Raw genomic sequence first — 18,158 nt, 5'->3', positions numbered from 1 at the left:
TTTGATATTATATACTTGGATCTTAGAAAGGCTTTTGATACTGTTGCACAATGAAGACTGCTGCACAGATTGGAGCAGTGTGGCACTGGAGGCAAATTGCTGCTATGGATAAAGGGGTGGTTGAGGGGGAGAAGACAGAGAGTGGTAATCAATGGACACTGCTCGTCGTGGACTAATGTTATTAGTGGAGTCTCTCAGGGTTCAGTGTTGGGTTCATTATTGTTTTCTGTATTTATAAATGATATTGATGATGGTATATCAAGCTTAATGTCCAAGTTTGCAGATGATACAAAGGTTGGCAGGGTTGTCAAGGACACTACTGACACTATGCTGCTGCAACAGGATCTGGAAAGGTTGAGCAGATGGGCTGAGAGGTGGCAAATGAAGTTTAACATTGACAAATGTAAAGTACTACATATGGGAAACAACAACCCCAGAGCAACGTATCAACTTTGTGGTACTACACTGACAGTGGTAGAGAATGAAAAGGACCTGGGGGGGGGGGGTAATTGTGCAGGCAGATATGAAGTTCTCTGAGCAGTGCAGACAGTCTGCAAGAGTAGCTCATGGTGTCTTGTCAATGAATTACAGGAATTTTTCTAGCAGGGATAAGGAGGTGATTATTCCCTTATATAAGGCAATGGTCAGGCCACACCTTGAGTACTGTATACAGGTCTGGAGGCCTCATTTCAAGAAGGATGTTGAGCTGCTGGAACGAGTACAGAGAAGGGCAACAAGATTAGTGAATGGAACAGAGGGGTACTCTTATGAAGGCTTAAGTTTTTCAAATTACAGTGTCTGGAGACTAGGCACCAGCGAGGTGATCTCATAGAGGTGTATAAAGCCTTGAATGGTTTGAGCATGCTCAATGCTGATGGGATTCTTCCTCTTGCTCAGAATAATCACCTGAGAGGGCATAAATTCAAATTGAGGAAAGACAGGTGTAGGATAGACGTGCGGAAATTTGCCTTTAGCCAGCGGGTAGTTGGTTGGTGGAACAGACCTGCATCCCTTGTCATGGAAGTTGATAGCCTAAATAAATTTAAGGCTCAGCTGGACAGGTATTTCGAACGAACGGAAGGGTGAAGTGGAAGTGGGTTTTTTTTTTTTTTTTTGGCTGATGCTGCATAAGCTTGCTTTCTTGCATCATATGCCTCTACTAATGCTAATGCTATTCCAGGGAAAATAATAGAGACATTAGTTATAGAAGTAATACAGGATCATATAGACAAGGATTTGTTAATTAGGCACATGGATTTGTTAAGGTCCAGTCTTGTGTGATCAATCTGAACTTAATACTGATGATTGATGCAGTAACAAAGGAACTGAATGAAAAAATGATTTTGATATCATATACTTGGATATCAGGATTGCTTTTGATGCTGTTGCACAGAAAAGATTGCTGTACACATCGGAGTAGTGCAGTGTTAAGGACAAATTACTGCTTTGGATAACGGGAAGGTTCAGTGGGAGAAGACAAAGAGTGGGTATCAGTGGGCACTGCTCTTCATGGACTAATGTTATTAGTGGTGTCCCACAGGGTTCATTGTTGTTTTCAGTATTTATTAATGATATTGATGAAGGTATATCAGGCTTAATGTCTAAGTTTGCAGACGATACAAAAGTTGGCAGGGTGGTTAATGACAGTAATGATGGTATACTACTGCAACAGGATCTAGAAAAATTAGGCACATTGACAGAAATGGCAATTAAAGTTTAACTTTGACAAAATGCAAGGTACTGCATATGGATAGCAGTAACCACAGGGTAACATACCAACTGTGCTCAGGGTAGTGGAAAATGGAAAAGCCCTGGGGGTTATTGTGCAGTCATATATGAAGTTCTGTGAGTAGTGTAGACAGGCAGCCAAGGTTTTGTCAATGATATACAGGAACTTTGCTAGCAGGTATAAGGAAGCAATTATTCCATTGTACTAGGAAATGGTTAGGCTACATCTTGAGTACTGCACACAGGTCTGGAGGCCTCGTTTTAGGAAAGATCTACATCTTTCCCAAAACAAAGACTTTAATTCTGCAAATTGTAGCATCTGGAGACTAGTCACCTGCAAGGTGATATGATTGAGGTGTTTAAGGTTTTGAATGGATTGAGCAAGCTCAATGCTGATGGCATTCTTCCTCTTGCTCAGACCACACAAATGAGGGGGGGAGCATAAATTCAAATTGAGAAGGGAGGGTTGCACAATAGATGTACAAGCAGGTGGTTGATTTTTGGAGCAAACTTCCATCTGTTTTGCAGAAGAAAGTGGGTAGCTTGAAGAAATTCAAGGAAAAACTACACAAACTACTGTCATTACTTTTCTTCTAAATAGCTGCCAATTCTGTGCAAAACCACCGTGCTAAGCAATATTGTTCTCATGTCTATTAGAAATATTGTGATCATACCAGAACCTTTCTTAAACTCCTAGACTCTGTATAAAATAAATAAAATTAAAGAAATTTTTGTTTATTCTCAAGATGATTGAAGTCAAGAGCTTAGATATTCATTATGACTATAATATATATGTATTGAATTGAAGGCAGTTCAGTCTACTCGTTCTCACACAAAACATTCAGTTTCAGTAGCATAACTTCTCTACAGATTTTTCCAAAGGCACTGTTCTTTTGAATAATCATTAATCTGTAATTCTGCCTCTTTCTTCCAAACCAACCTGAGCACATGTTTCAACCAGCCAACATATGCAGTTTCCAGACTCATCACACTAACTTTCATTGTTTATTTTCTTTTATCTTCTTCTACCTGTTTTCTCTGGAACACTTCCTTCTCCTCTTCCTCCTCTTGGTATGATGACCTACTTGCTCAGGTTCTTTAGCATTTGAAGGCATTTAATTTGGCACAAACTATTAAAGTTACTGTTAGGGTGAATAGTCTACTTGATTTGGTCTTTACCAACATATCAAATTATTCTTTCCTTCTCTGAGATTGCTCACTTGTATCATACTCTGCTCATAGTTTCTTTCAATATTTCTGAACTTCAGTTTGCCTTATTCCTATCTAGCATCTGAAAATAAAAATAAAAGTTTTTTTTTTAGAATCTAGAAAATTTAGATTCAAAGAAAAATAAGTTTTTTTAGAATCTAGTATAAATCTCTGATCTTGCCTCTTTTCCAGTGCTCAATCTGAATTTATAAAAATTAAGAAATAAAAAAATTTCAGACTTCTTGGAATCATCTGTAGAAACATTCTTTTTCCTGTATCAGTTACACATAACTTGTAGATCCCATTGCTTAGATACCTTGATGATGAAATCTCCTTGCCTTTTAGTTCTTTCTACACTTCAAACCTTATTTTCTTTCTCTTTAGTATTAAATTACTGAAAAAAAATAAAGGAAATCAACTCACTGTTCTTACATCTGGCTCAATTATCCATTGTTGAAAACTGCTAGACCAGATTTAATTCTTATCTTTGTAGTAAAATTCGTCAATGTTTATATTTGTAGAACCTTTAGCAAAATTTGTTCAGTAAATGTCTGTATAAGAGCCCTCCCACTTACACGACACTCTCAGATTTGGTCTACCAACTTCCACTATATTCATTATGGTAAAAAGGGAATTTCATTTTTTCTGGTTACCTGCTGTCACTCTGAACGGTCACCTTGAACATGGTCTCCTGGGGACCACTCCTCTGATTTTGATTCTGTGAAACCCAAGTACTGAAATATATTGGAATGTGAGAAAATTTGAGTGAGATGAGATCTAACCTTTCTTTTTGGAAAAATTAAGCAACCTAACCATTCATTATCTAAAAGATAAGGTATGCCCTACAAGAAGCTTTATGACCTAATTTCACTGCTCACTTTCTAAAACAACATTTTCATGATATTATCTAGGATTAGGAATAAGCGCTTTTTATTCTACTTTTTTTTTTTTTTTTGCTTTTTCAGGTAATGAATGAAAAGCTCACTGACTGTTGTGAGTTAATGGAACTACTAAGCAACCATTTGAATGACCGTCATCATGTTAGACTTGAAGTGATGATAATTGTTCTTATTATGGTAGAGGTTAGTACCACTTTTATATATTAATTTGCACATATATATATATATATATGTACCATTCTAGCAAGTTGAACTTCGCTAGAATGGCTCCCCTAACACTTAGTGGGCATGCCAATCTCTTGGCTTTTAGTGAGCTCTTCGGCATTAATTATACCATTTTATAAGCTAAAAATAGGCAAAAAATAATTCAAAATTGTTGACTTCTGAAGTTGTCCTTCATTTTAACATTATATGAATAATGCATTTTTTACATCAAAAATGTTTTTTTTTTTTTTTTTTAATGTAGACACCATATGCATACATACTTTATGTATACCTTATATGTCAACACTCCTGCTCATTACAGTAATCCATTTGTCCTGTATTCCTGTTATCTAACAGGACTAATAGAATTTGCTTATGAATATGTTAAAATCTCATTCATAATCATTGTATTTATTATTATTTTTTTATTTAACACAATTATTTTGTTTCAAATAAAATGAGCAGCACACAGACAGAGTTTTTAACTATCACTTATAAAAGTTACAGCACGTTTGAAAGTTATAAGAAAATTAGTGTTACACAAGTAGGAATGCCTTGTATAAAGAATGCCAAAAATGAAATTAAGCCCGTTATTGTATTTAGTTTTTTTTTGTTGTTTTTTTTTTTTTTTTTTTTTTCAATTTCAATGCTCAAACTACTACTTCAATTCCAATATAGTTAATGGTGCAAATTGAAAGGAAACACAATAATTTAGGAATACAGTGAATTCTGGTTGTTTCGGCTACTGGTTAATCAAGACAGTTGTTTATTTGGGACAAATCTTAAAGAACAGAACCTAATCGGGAAAATAGCCAGAGTTTTCTTCACTTAATTGGAACAACATGCTGTTTAATCGGTGCAGGAGGCTGCAGCACTCAGGATTATCCCCAAGGTATGCAACTGTGGCAGACAGGAACCTTGGTGGTTTTGCATATTCTCCCTCTTCTTTCTAGTTTCCCCTCTGGATCTCCCCTAGCCTTCTAGTTGACGCTTGTAAATGACTCATCAGAAAGCTTGGTTTTGCATATTCTCCCTCTTCTTTCTCCTTTCACTTTGTTTCTCCCCTAGCCAGTTGTGTGCTGGAGCCAGCTCACTCCAGATTGCACAAGCCATTTGTTAAATTTTCAAGAATTTTGCAAGCTGGTTGTTAATTAAACCGACAATAGCTATAAACTGTAGAGTGGCACACACACACTTCAATCAATAATGGTTAGCAGCATTTGAGCGATAAGATGGTGACATGGCAAATTCAGCCAGGGTGTGCTTATTTCAACACCCTTTGTGCTTCCTTTCCGTGCCCCCTTATGCGGCAGCCTGTGTAGGGATTATCTCTGCTCTGGTAACAATTTTACAGGAATATTATTTTCAACAAACATCTGCGTAATTTTGCCTTGGCCCTTTCTTATTAAGGTAATAACGTTCCCATGCTCAACGTCTGGTGAACATTTCACATTTCTAGAATTGTCGTGAACTTGATAAAGTCATTATCCTAAGAAGAATCGTCCCAGGCAAATTTAAATGAATGTTTGCTGATAGCGAAATGGCAGTTTGTCGTTTTTATATCTTTATAACTATTTATGTGAAACTTCGCATAATTGAGGCAGCCACTTAATCGGGCCAAGGTGCACTAGTCTCGATATGTCCCAAATAACCAGAATCCACTCTAATAAAACTGACATTGATGTAACTGATAGATTATATATACACTGGTGTTCAAAGAAAATTTAGTCCTTGAGGTTGTCACAGACATTCTCTCAGATATGCCAGACAAGCTGTTCTTGCTACCTGGAAGTCTAAAACGCTGATGGAACTGATATTCGGGTGACACTCAAGTCAAAGTGGACCCAATTTCGGCGAAGTCCGGACGGTCTATGACAGCCAAATCCTCTGCTTGCACCTTCACGATGGTGGGACTGTTAGTAAACCTGGGTATAACCTTCATGCACAAGTACATGGTGGGTGACCACCCAGGTGTGAACCAACGTAAGCAGGGGTCGAGGTGTGGCGCCCACACCACATGGAGGAACGCCACCCCTCTATGTTACCAGGCAGTACTAGGTGGTAGATGACTCTCATCAACCGGTGAAATACCACCACTTTGCTTATTGGAGGCTTGAAGTGGTGGAACCCATGTTCACTCTCTAGAGCTAAGTTCCGGCCAACCCTTCCCTATCTCTTCCATCATGCAGTATGATTGATGATTTTTGAGGTTATGATGAATGTCGTGGCGAGATCCAATATTCCTTACATTTCGAGGGTACAGCTCTAAAACGGTGTTCGCAGGCCGAACGCTAGTTAGTACACCGGACTGAACCTATTGGTAACTCTCTAGGAAGCTTCCGGATCAGCTAGTGTATAATCTTGCTACCTCTACTCTGCCAGATAGTGACTGGAGGGAGTCCGAGTAGTGTGTATGCGGGGAGCATTGTCGAGGCCACGTTATGTCAAGGATCTGGGTATATTCTTACCACATGTACGCCATATCCAAAAATTTCATTACTTCATACAGCATGTCCCACCCACTTTTTCTTACTATTGAATACACCATGAATTGTCAAAATAATAGAGCAAGCTTATCTGCCAAAAGATCTAAACCTCCCAAGGACTTCCTAATTCATTTCACAAATATACATGGTCTCAATTCTAATCTCAACGATGTCCATTTCCACTTGCAGTCTTCCAAACCCCATGTACTTTTTCTGACTGAATCTCAGTTATCAGTTGATTCAACTACTGCTCATCTCAGATGTCCAAATTATTTGCTGTATGATTCCTTTCGCCTCAAAGATGGTACTTGTGCATATGTCCGTTCTGATATCCCCTGTCAGAGACTTGGCAATTTGGAATCTCCTCTCTTTGATCTTCTCTGGCTTAAAATCTCTCTACCTCATTGTGTAAAATTCATCTGTTGTCTCTACCGTTCTCCCAACTCCACTAATCACTTGGAGCTCTTTGACTTCCTCTCTTTGCAACTTGACTTTCTCCAGTCCAACTTTCCTAACAGTGAGGTAATTTTCCTTGGTGATTTTAACGTTCACAACTCCAGCTGGCTTCCGTTTTCTAGTCACACCGTCCCAGCAGGTCGAGATGCTGAGGCTTTTGCAATTACTAATGACCTAGCACAGATTGTTCATTTACCTACAAGAATACTGGACAATCCTAATCATACAATTTGCCAACAAGCTTGATCTTTTTTTCACAAACAACCCTTCTAAGTACAACGTTGAAGTGAGAGGTCCTTTAGGCACTTCAGATCACAACTTGGTGATTTTCTCTTCTCCAATGGAACCTTTATCTCATGCCTATTCACAACCTCGTATTGTTTGGCATTACAAGAATGCAAAATGGGATGACCTGCGAGACTTCTTTTCCTTGGTCTGATTACTGTTTCATAACTTCTGATGTCAACGTTTGCTCAGATCGTGTCAGTGAAATTATTCTTGCAGGAATGGAATCCTTTATCCCACACTCCACTTTAAAATCTCGCCCTTTATCTAAATCTTGGTTTTCCAATAAATTTGCTAAGGCTGTCCAAGAGAAGAACGTTGCATATCGTAATTGGCTTGTTTCTAATTCTTCAGTTTCATTTTCTGCCTACACCAAAGCTCGCAACAATTGTAAAGCAGTTATTAATCAGTCCAAACTAGAGTTTGAACAGGCTAAGAGTGGAAAACTTGCTTCTTGCCCTAATGGTAGCCGAGCATTCTGGTCTCTTGCCAATGCTATTGGCCGCAACTTTTGCCCATCTCTGCTCCCACCTCTGTCCAAACCAGATGGTTCTGTTGTCACTTCAGCCAAGGATAAAGCTGACCTGCTAGCATCCCATTTTTCTTCGAGCTCATGTATTAATGATCTTGGTAAAACACCTCCCACCATTCCTAACACGCTCCATTCAATGCCTCCTGTGGTCTTCCGTCAAAAGGATATCAGAAGGATTTTGATGAATCTTGATGCTAAGAAAGCTCCAGGTCCTGATGGTATTTCTCCACTTGTTCTCAAAACCTGTGCTCCTGAACTTACTCCTATTCTTTGCCGCCTTTTTTCACTTTCTTATTCCAAAGGTGTTTTTCCTTCTGCTTGGAAATTTGCTCATATCCAGCCAGTTCCTAAAAAGGGTGACAAATCCCTCCCATCCAATTATCATCCCATTGCAATTACTTCTACTCTGTCTAAAGTAATGGAGAAATCAATTAACCGCCAACTCTTAAACTACCTAGAAACCTTCCGTCTGATCAACGATCGCCAGTATGGATTCCGTCAGTGTCGATCAACTGGTGATATTCTGGCTTATGTTACCCATTTATGGACTAATTCAATGGAAAGGTTCGGTGAAACACAAGTAGTTGCTCTTGACATCTCAAAGGCTTTTGATCGTGTTTGGCATAAAGGTCTTCTAAACAAGCTTCCATCTTATGGTTTGCCAACTGTTTTTAGTAATTGGTTATCCAGTTTTCTCTCTGATCGCTCACTGAGGGTGATGGTAGATGGCTCTCTGTCTTCTAACTTCTCCACTAATGCCGGTGTCCCCCAAGGTTCAGTTCTTTCCCCCACTCTTTTCCTCTTGTATATCAATGACCTTCTTCCGTTGACTGGAAATCCTATCCATAGTTTTGCCAATGATAGCACATTGCATTCAACTTTCCATTTTGAGAAACCTTGTCCAGCTCAATCAGCTTCAAGTTCTCGAAAATCTGCTGCCAATTCCTTAAATGCCGATCTTCAGGTAATTCTCCAGTGGGGCAAAGACAACTTAGTTGATTTCAACCCTTCTAAAACTCAATCTTGTCTTATATCTCGCAAAAAGGATTCTTCTGCTCCTATGCTTATCTTTAGTGACACTCCGATTTCTAGGCAAAATGATATATCTCTTTTGGGGATTACCCTGACTTCTAATCTCTCTTGGCACAAGCACATTACAAATATTGCTTCCTCTGCATCTAAAAAACTTGGTTTTCTCTTTCGCTCTCGGCGTTACTTTTCTCCCAAACAGCTGCCCACTCTGTATAAATCACAAATCCGCCCTGCTATGGAATATTGTTCCCACATCTGGGGTGGTGCCCCCAAAACCTCTCTCAGGCTTCTTGATTCCATTCAGAAGAGGGCAGTTAGGTTAATTAATGATTCATCTCTAACAGAGTCTCTCCACTCGCTTTCTCATAGACGCACTGTTTCTGCTGCATGCCTCTTCTACAGATACTTCCATGGGCACTGTTCTTCTGAATTGGCTTCTATAATTCCCGCTCTCTCTTTCAAAACAGTCTGAACACGTGCCGCCACCAGCCAACATCCATTTACTGTCCAACTTCAAACCCACAGAACCAACTTTTCATCTTCCTCATTTATTATTCATTCAACTGCCGTTTTCTGGAACAACCTTCCTTCATACGTATTTCCTGAAAATTACAATCTACAGAAGTTCAAGTCCAATATCAACAAATATCTTCTTTCGTCTTCTCAACCTCCAACCCAAGCACGGTACTAATTACTATAGGTTATAATACCTCTCGTGTTTGGGGTTCTCATAAAAAAAAAAAAAAAAAAAAATGCATCACTTAGGAATTTCACATTTCTAATCCTTTTTCTCAATGGTATGTTACATTAATGACTAGCATCACAAATAGAAATATAAACAAAACATATTTATTAATAGTTAAGGCAAAGCTAAGTAATATTTGACAAGTGCTCTCAAAATATTCCAAAATGAGCATTTGCAACCTTTATACGACAGTTTTGGTAAACACTACAATTATGGCTGAAATGTTATCAGAAGCCCTCAGTTTGCTTTAGTTTATAATTTTAAATGGAAAACAAAATGAAAAGTTCACCAGGTGAAAACTGATATTTAGTTAAACTGCCTGTGGCCCTGATGACAGCAGCAGCACACCGTTGAGGCATTGACAAGATCAACTTCTGAAGATAATTAACTGATAGTTTGTGGTTCCAAACACGAATTATGGCTTCCTGAAGTTAACGAAGGGTCTTTGGTTTCTCTCTGGCAACTGCAGATTCCACACGATGCCAACTGTTCTCTACACGATTCAGGTCCAGGCTGTTTCCTGGCCAGCTAACAGTTATAAAAGACCATTCTTCCAACCATTTTTTCACCTGTAACAAACATAAACACATTACTGTCGAACCTCTAATGCAGAAATGAAGCTAAAGTGACTACAGAAGTGCCTACTTACACTTTTCACCCGATGACAAGGAGAAGAGTTGTCCTGAAAGATGCAGTTACTTGCAGGTTGAAATGGTCTCTAATGGTTGGCAGCAATTTGCCTTCAATATAGCCTGGTATCCATTAGCATTTATGGAACCTTTTATAAACTGTAGGTGACCTACTCCACGATAAAAAATGTATTGACTGATAGAGAATTTCACTGTAGACACCACACAGTCTGGATGGTATTCTTCCCCATGTCTACGATGAATCATTTGTATCTCATCAGAGCCATGCAGGTTGAATTTGTCATCTGGGAAAATAACTGACTTCCACTGCTCAGGGGTCCATTTGACATGCTCCTTACACCAAATTAATTGGGCCTTTTTTTTTTTATGTGAGGAAGGGCTTCTTCTTAGGACGACTGGCTACAAGTCCATTTTTGAAGAGGCATCTTCTGACTGTTACTGCACTTGTTACCACTCCTGTATGTTCTTTCCATTCTCTTTTCAGCTCAGACGAAGAAGCTTTATGGTTTGTAAGGCATAAGCGCTTCAAAACGTGGTCCTGTTTTGCCGTAGAGACTTGTTTGCATCCGGTTCCTTTTTTCCTATCAGCAGAACCAGTATTCTTGAGTTCGGAAAGAAATCTACTCACTATTGACTGATTAAGACACTCTATAAGCAATATGACAGGAAGAACATCCTTCCTCACGTAAAGCAACAATAGCACTCTTTCTTCAAGGCATCAACTGCACGTAACTCACCAACCTGACACAAGCAAAGAAAATCTTTATCTTTGAGTATCCCCATGAATAAAAATCTACTGGCATTAGATTTGGAAAACTCAGAGGGAACTCAACACAGCCTTTTCATCCAATCCATCTGTTTGGGGAATTTTCATCCAGATAAGCCCTAACATCACAATGAAAATGGGGAGGTGCCCCATTTTCATCATGTTGAAAATAAAAGTCGTTGTCATCATCCTCAAATAGCTCATGAATGTTGCTTTTCCATTTTGAATGCTTTAAAATGTTATGCACACTGCATTTGGGGATTGTCATTTCACAAGCAGCTTGTTGGACAGATTTCCTTGGTGTTTGTCAGAAAAGTTCCAGCACCTCTTGTGCTCTCATGGGTCTTGTGGATGCGAGGCTTCCTGATTGTTGCCTGTGTGCATTTTGCACAGAGCCATCTGCTTCATACTTATCACGAATACACAAAATTGTGAGACGCATTGGTCGTTTCGGTGTGGTATTCACTCCTAAACTGTCTCTGGACTTCTCTGGTATTTTCCGACATTCACTACCACTTCAACACAAATTTCTGCTGTTCAAATGAGTTTGGTGTTCTCCATTATTACCACCAACTTGCAACTGAAAAAGAAAAAAGGTTACTAAATTATGGGCTGATAAAGTGTGTATACATTTTTTCTGGACACCCTGTATATATAGAGGCAATATGAAGGGAAAAAATCAGAAAATGAGCAAAGAAACAAATAAATAACAAAGACAAAAATAGAAATGGAAGGAGAGTGGAAGGAATATGTATCCAAAAATTTTGGAAAATATTAAGTATGAGGTAAATACAGCCAATAAATAATAAATTTAGACCAGTGCCACTTAACTACACCAAGGCCAAAAAAGTGAGAAATATCACTAATATGATACAATAAACCAACCACAAAAGGAAAATAGATATAGGACAAACAAAGCAGGGAACAAAAAATAGATGACTGTTACATCCAGTCTTGTCAGAGGGCCCTGAATATAACAGCCATGAACATTACTGCATTTCAAATGTAATGCAAATTACCACAATGGACAGAGGCAGACATTCACTGAAATACCAGCTCACCAAAGCAATAAAATCACATCACGGAGGCCCTAATGCAGTCACTATAAAAACACAAAAGCTTAAGCACTCACTGCTAAAAACCAGACTGCCACCAAAAAGAAAGAAATGAAGTTGATAACAGAAAATAAACAGATTATAGAGGGCAGTACACTACCTATACTGAGCAACAGCACTCGCTTCACCCATTAGAAATAAAACTGTAAAAATAAAGGAAAAAATATATTCACGGTCATCCCTTTCTTTCTTTCTTTATTTTTACTATTAAACATATTATTTTTACAGTTTTATATACAGGGTCATCGAAAAAGGTGTATGTGATTTCATGATAGAATAACAACGCATATACTTACATCAATCAATCAATCAATTAATTTATTTGTTAATATCTCAAGTTTTACTTCATACCTTAGTATATTTCAATATGAGCACCCTTCATTGCTCAGCAAACATTCAAGCAGTAGTCCATCTCTGTTCATGTGCACTTGATCATTTCTGGCATAACAGTTGCTATTGCAGCTGTGATCCTCTCTCTTAAATGGTGCAGATCGCGAATCTTTTCTGCATAGACGGTTCTTTAGGTAGCCCCACAAGAAAAAGTCTAATGGTGTCGGGTCAGGACCTCTTGATGGCCAAAGCTGACACTGACTGAGTTCTTGGTGGCCAACCTTACTGGCACTGACTGAGGCAGTGTGCATAGGAGTCATTCTGCACACACTCACGGCACAGCCAAGGTCATTGTTGAGGTGTCAAATAAAACTTAGTGAGTTACCACAATGTTTGCTGCTGTGATTACTGCAATCGATCAAATATTTCCGATAATTAAAAGGGAAATCACGGACACCTTTTTCGATGTCCCTGTATATATAAAATATAAAAAAGTGAGAGAGAGAAAAAGTAAGAAAGGGGAGAGAAAAATAAGAAAAGGGTCAAGGACTAGGGCTATTGATTATCAGAAAAACCCAGTGACCATGATGAATATTAGTTTAGTGATAAAAATTTGTGGTGTGGATAGTACTGTTTCTTCACTTCTCAACTTTCATGTGCTGAAAACCCAGTTTTAAATGTTCAGTTTATTTGGTACAGTTTGAGGTTTGCAGTTTTAAGAATTATGTCTGAAATCAGCAATCACTGCAAATAGTAATTCAAGCAATCCCATCTGTGTTTTGGGATCCAACAGAAAAATATATCCTGTTCATGTCTCGAAAAGTCAATATATTTCAAAGGATTGGGTGTTTAGATATACCTATGCCTTGTTGAATATTCAGAGAGCACAAAGCTTATTGAGACATTCTCCTCCCCATAGCTTTCACTTATTCATGATGCAAATTTTGAAAAATGCAATACCAAAAATCAGATAAAACAAAATAGAAATAAATAGAAAGAAGTTGTCCACTGCGGCCTCATCTTATCAGAAACCACTTACCTCAATGAAAAACAAAACCCAAAGGACATATCACCTTCCAATAACGCCTTAATCCTGTCACAGACTGAGCTAAATGGCTGTGATTCTATGGCATGACAACCTTATCATTAATTCTTACCAAAATGTGGGCCTAAAGAAAGGGAACTTTTGAACCAGGGAAACCATAATCATATGTTAAAAGAAAAATTGTCGATAACATGGCTTTATTAAAGAAATAATAAAATTAAAGCCTGTATAAATATGAGTGAAAGCTTAAAATCCTCTAAACTCTCTACAGAAATGTTTAGACTGAAGAAATCTTTGGTGTTAGGGCAGGAACTGTGAAATTAAATAAACTTGTAGTGAGGATGAATGGACTTGAAATTCCTTAGTAACCACTAGAGGGAATGCTTATAAATGGGGTGGAATGAATTGACACTATTAAGATCTGCAGAAGAGACAATACATTATTAAGCTTTATGTACTTTCTTGAAAGATTTTCAGATATTTGTTCAAAGCTAATACAGTATCAACAAAAAAAAACTCCATTCCCCATTCTTTCCAATAATTTGTCCTACCCTTCCTAAAATTTGTTTAAACTAACCATGTTCACAACATTAGGTGGAAATTTATTCCCCATAATTTAGCCCATGGGGCTAATCCACAAATTTGAATTTTAAGTTATCCCATTTGAAATTATGTTGTGAAGTACCCCCGTGAATAGTATCCCCAATTCCTGTCTAATGCTACTCTTTTTACATATTTAAAATCAAGTTATTACAGCAAAACCTTGCTTTAACAGAATGTTTGTGGTTAAGGCCTATCTCTGCTAAATCTAGTTTAAATTAAACTCAAAAGAAATGCATAGTTACATACTAGCTGAAAATATTCTGAAAAAGTACTGTTTTATGAAATTAAAAAAAAATACTGTATTTTACAATATTTATTAGCAGTGAGTTAAAATTGCTTTATTTTGAAACTATTTTAATTGATGATAAATGCCATCAGACTAAGTCATATTCTTTACAAAATCCATATGGACAAAAGGTCTGGCTTAGTGGATACCATCTGTTATTTCCAAAATCTGCTAAACTTAGGTCCATTAAAGTGAGGGTTTACTGTATTAACATTTTCCAGTTAACAGTGCAATTTCATCCTTTGATATCACTCTATCTCTGAGAAATCAATCAGCTGATATATAAATAATACTTCACTAAAAATTCTCCTAATAGTCTAAGACTTGTAAATTTATAATAAAATTTCTTATATTTAATTTGGAAACTTGTGCTTTCAGTGCAGCAGAAAAAATGCATTAAACCCAACATAAAAAAAAACTTATCTAAATCAGTGGTTACCAGCTTGTCCATGGACTCCTAATGGATGGGAAGGAGGGTAAAAAGGTAGTACTAGAGGCCATGTACTATTTTCATTTCAGTAAACTATATGGTTTGCAGATTATCGGTATAAATTTTTCAGTTTTTTTTTTTTTTTTTTTCCTCCTAATTTTCATTACTTAATGAAATTTGAAACTTTGATGGTGAACAATAGGAAAATTAATTAATTGTTAATTAATAAAAGTATTTTGGTGGGCAGACAGAAATCTTTAAAAATATATTAGAGGAAGGGGAGTATGGTAATAAAAGGAGTCCTTGATGGTGAACAGATTGGAAACTACTGGTCTAGATAAATAAGAACACTATTCAATTGTTACATAGATTTTCTAAATACTAATATTTTCTTTTGGTTTCATTGCAGGTTGGCTTTGAATTCTTACACTACTTTTCTTGATTTCCAGGTGTAAAATATGTTGCGGTATACTACTTAGATATTTAAATTAATAACGAGTAATTTATATTTTTATATGCTCTAAACTATGTTTGATATTCAGTTCTTTATACTGGGCTGGTGATTGAATTTATCAAATTGGATTAATGTCAGAAAAGGAAATTTGCATAAGTATTTTAGTTTCAGATTTCTGTTTTACTATTTTTGGTAATAGATTATATTTTAGTTTAAAAAGAAGAAACATAAAACTTTGTGAATAAAAGAACTTAAATACAAAATTGTTTAATGATTTTATGTGACCATTGTTTTACTTCTGAATAATATTCTACGTAATTTAAAAAAAAATTAATATGAAATACCTCGATCAGTTAGCATCAAAACTGTAATTGTTAATAAACTATCCAAAACCCTACATAATGTCTTATAAACAGTATACTGCTAATAGCCGAAACTAATGAAACTTTCACAGAAGAATTATTGTCTTCAACTGCATATCTAGACTTCATTTGGATTTTATGGTAAAAATAGTTACCATAATAACCAAATTCAATCCATGGGTGTAATGCAGACTAGCACCCCATTGTACTATTACTACTACAATAGTATAATTCCTCCTCACAATTTCCACTTTGAGACTTTTTAGATTTAAAAAAATTTACATTTTTGATTTATTTTTGTGCATAACTACAGCAGATTAACTTTACTTTAATATTTTGTACATGTATATATTTTGTACAAAAATATGTACATACAATTCATATTTTTCATATTTTTGATACATTTGAAACTCACCATAACTGATTGATAGAAATTTTTTCAGAGATATGGCAGATAAATTAAATTTTAAGCTTAATGGTAACCTCAGTTGCATTTTATAAAATAAAAATGGAAGCCTGGGGATCAAACCCCAATTGAGATAAACAGGCATGTACTGTAGTGCTGCCATTTTATATAGCTTCTAAATGTGATTTCCATTAGATTAAAACTTTTTTTTTTTTTTAACTGCAAAAATTTATTTTTTATAAATAAACTTGAGAAGCACATTACAGGGAAATTGATACTAGGTAGGTTGTTTAGTTTATTGGAATAAGAGGACAATTATTACAAGAGACCTAAACAATCCTTACAACTTAATAAATTGTTTGCATTTCAGACCTGGATTTTTGGTTTAGGATAAGTTTATAACTCTACCATGGTAGACTAACCTGTGCTGTAGAGATACAACTACCTCTTAGGTGTGTGTGGTGTGTGAATTTATCAAATTGGATTAATGTCAAAAAAGGAAATTTGCATAAGTATTTTAGTTTCAGATTGCTGTTTTACTATTTTTGTTAATAGATTATTAATATACTAAGAAGATATAAATATACTAAGACGCTTAACACCTAAGAGATACAGCTATCTCTTAGGTAGTAGTAGTAGTAGTGGCATGTGATGCAAGAAAGCAAATGTATGAGCTTATGCAGCATCAGCCAAAAAAAAAAAAAAAAAAAACACACCATTCCCTCCAAATGCCTGTCCAGTTACTCCTTAAATTTATTCAACCTATCAACTTCCACAACGACAGATGGAAGTTTGTTCCAGCAATTAACCACCCGCTGGCTAAAGGCAAATTTCCGCACATCTATTCTACATCTGTCTTTTCTTAATTTGAATTTATGCCCCCTTAGGTTCGTAATCTGAACAAGTGGAAGGATCCCATCAGAATTCAGCGTGCTCAACCCATTCAAGGCCTTATATACCTCAATCAGATCACCACGCAGGTGCCTAGTCTCCAGCCACTGCAATTTGCAGAACTTAAGCCTCTCTTGGTAAGAGGATCCCTTCATTCCCCCTCACCAATCTTGTTGCCCTTCTCTGTACACGCTCAAGTAAATCTACATCCTTCCTAAAAATGAGGCCTCCAGACCTGTACGCAGTACTCAAGGCATGGCTTGACCATTGCCTTATACAGAGGGATAATCACCTCCTTTTCCCTGCTAGCAAAATTCCTATATATCATTGACAAAACCCCATGACCTGCCCTGTCAGCCTGTCTACATTGCTCAGAGAACTTCATATCTGACTGCACAATTACTTCCGGGTCTTTTTCATTTTCTACCACCTTAAGTGTAGTACCACACAGTTGGTACGTTTCTCTGGGGTTACTTCTACCCATATGCAGTGCTTTGCATTTGTCCAGGTTAAACTTCAGTTGCCACTTCTTAGCCCATCTGCCTAAATTATCTAGATCCTGTTGCACTAGCACACTGCCATTACTGTCATTAACAACCCTGCCAACCTTTGTATCATCTGCCAACTTCGACATTAAGCCTGATATACCTTCATCAATATCATTGATAAATATACAAAACAACAGTGAACCTAACACCGAACCCTGTGGGACTCCACTAATAACGTTAGTCCAAGAAGAGCAGCACCCATTGATTACCACCCTCTGTCTTCTCCCACTTAACCATCCTTTTATCCATTGTAGCAACTTACCCTTAATACCATTCTGCTCAAATTTGTACAATAGTCTTCCATGCGCAACAGTGTCAAAAGCTTTCCTGAAATCCAAATATATGATATCAAAATTATTTTTTGCATCCAGTTCCTTTGTAACCACATCATAATATCCTATCAAATTTGTCAGACAAGACTTTCCCTTAACAAACCCATGCTGTGTCTGAATTATTGCTGCAGTCTTGTCTAGATGATCCTGCAATGCATCTTTAACCAGTGACCCCATTATTTTACCCGGAACAGAAGTTAAACTAACTGGTCTGTAATTACTCGTGTCACCCTTCAATCCCCCTTTGTGAATTGGGGATACATTTGCACATCTCCAGTCCGTGGGAACCTCCCCTGAGTCCAAGGATGCTCTCATAATTATGGCTAAGGGTTTGCTTAGTTGCTTTGCCGCCTCCTTTAATATA

The 18,158-nt window shown here is 37.1% G+C and overlaps 1 protein-coding gene across 1 annotated transcript in view; it reads left to right on the top strand.

The window, feature by feature from the left end:
• Nucleotides 1–15,350, top strand: part of LOC150089149 (required for meiotic nuclear division protein 1 homolog) — a 132,102-nt gene extending 116,752 nt beyond the window's left edge. The window contains exons 10-11 of the mRNA XM_090390352.1: nucleotides 3,903–4,019; nucleotides 15,211–15,350. Of these exons, the coding sequence (XP_090246478.1) occupies nucleotides 3,903–4,019; nucleotides 15,211–15,243 (150 nt within the window). The 3' untranslated portion in view covers nucleotides 15,244–15,350. The remainder of the gene's footprint in view (nucleotides 1–3,902; nucleotides 4,020–15,210) is intronic.
• The last annotated feature ends 2,808 nt before the right edge of the window (nucleotides 15,351–18,158 follow it).

Source organism: Mastigoproctus giganteus, chromosome 2 (genome assembly GCF_048544385.1).
Source record: "Mastigoproctus giganteus isolate SK-2022 chromosome 2, ASM4854438v1, whole genome shotgun sequence".
NCBI lineage: Eukaryota > Metazoa > Arthropoda > Arachnida > Uropygi > Thelyphonidae > Mastigoproctus > Mastigoproctus giganteus.
This window is presented reverse-complemented; position numbering and strand designations above follow the sequence as displayed.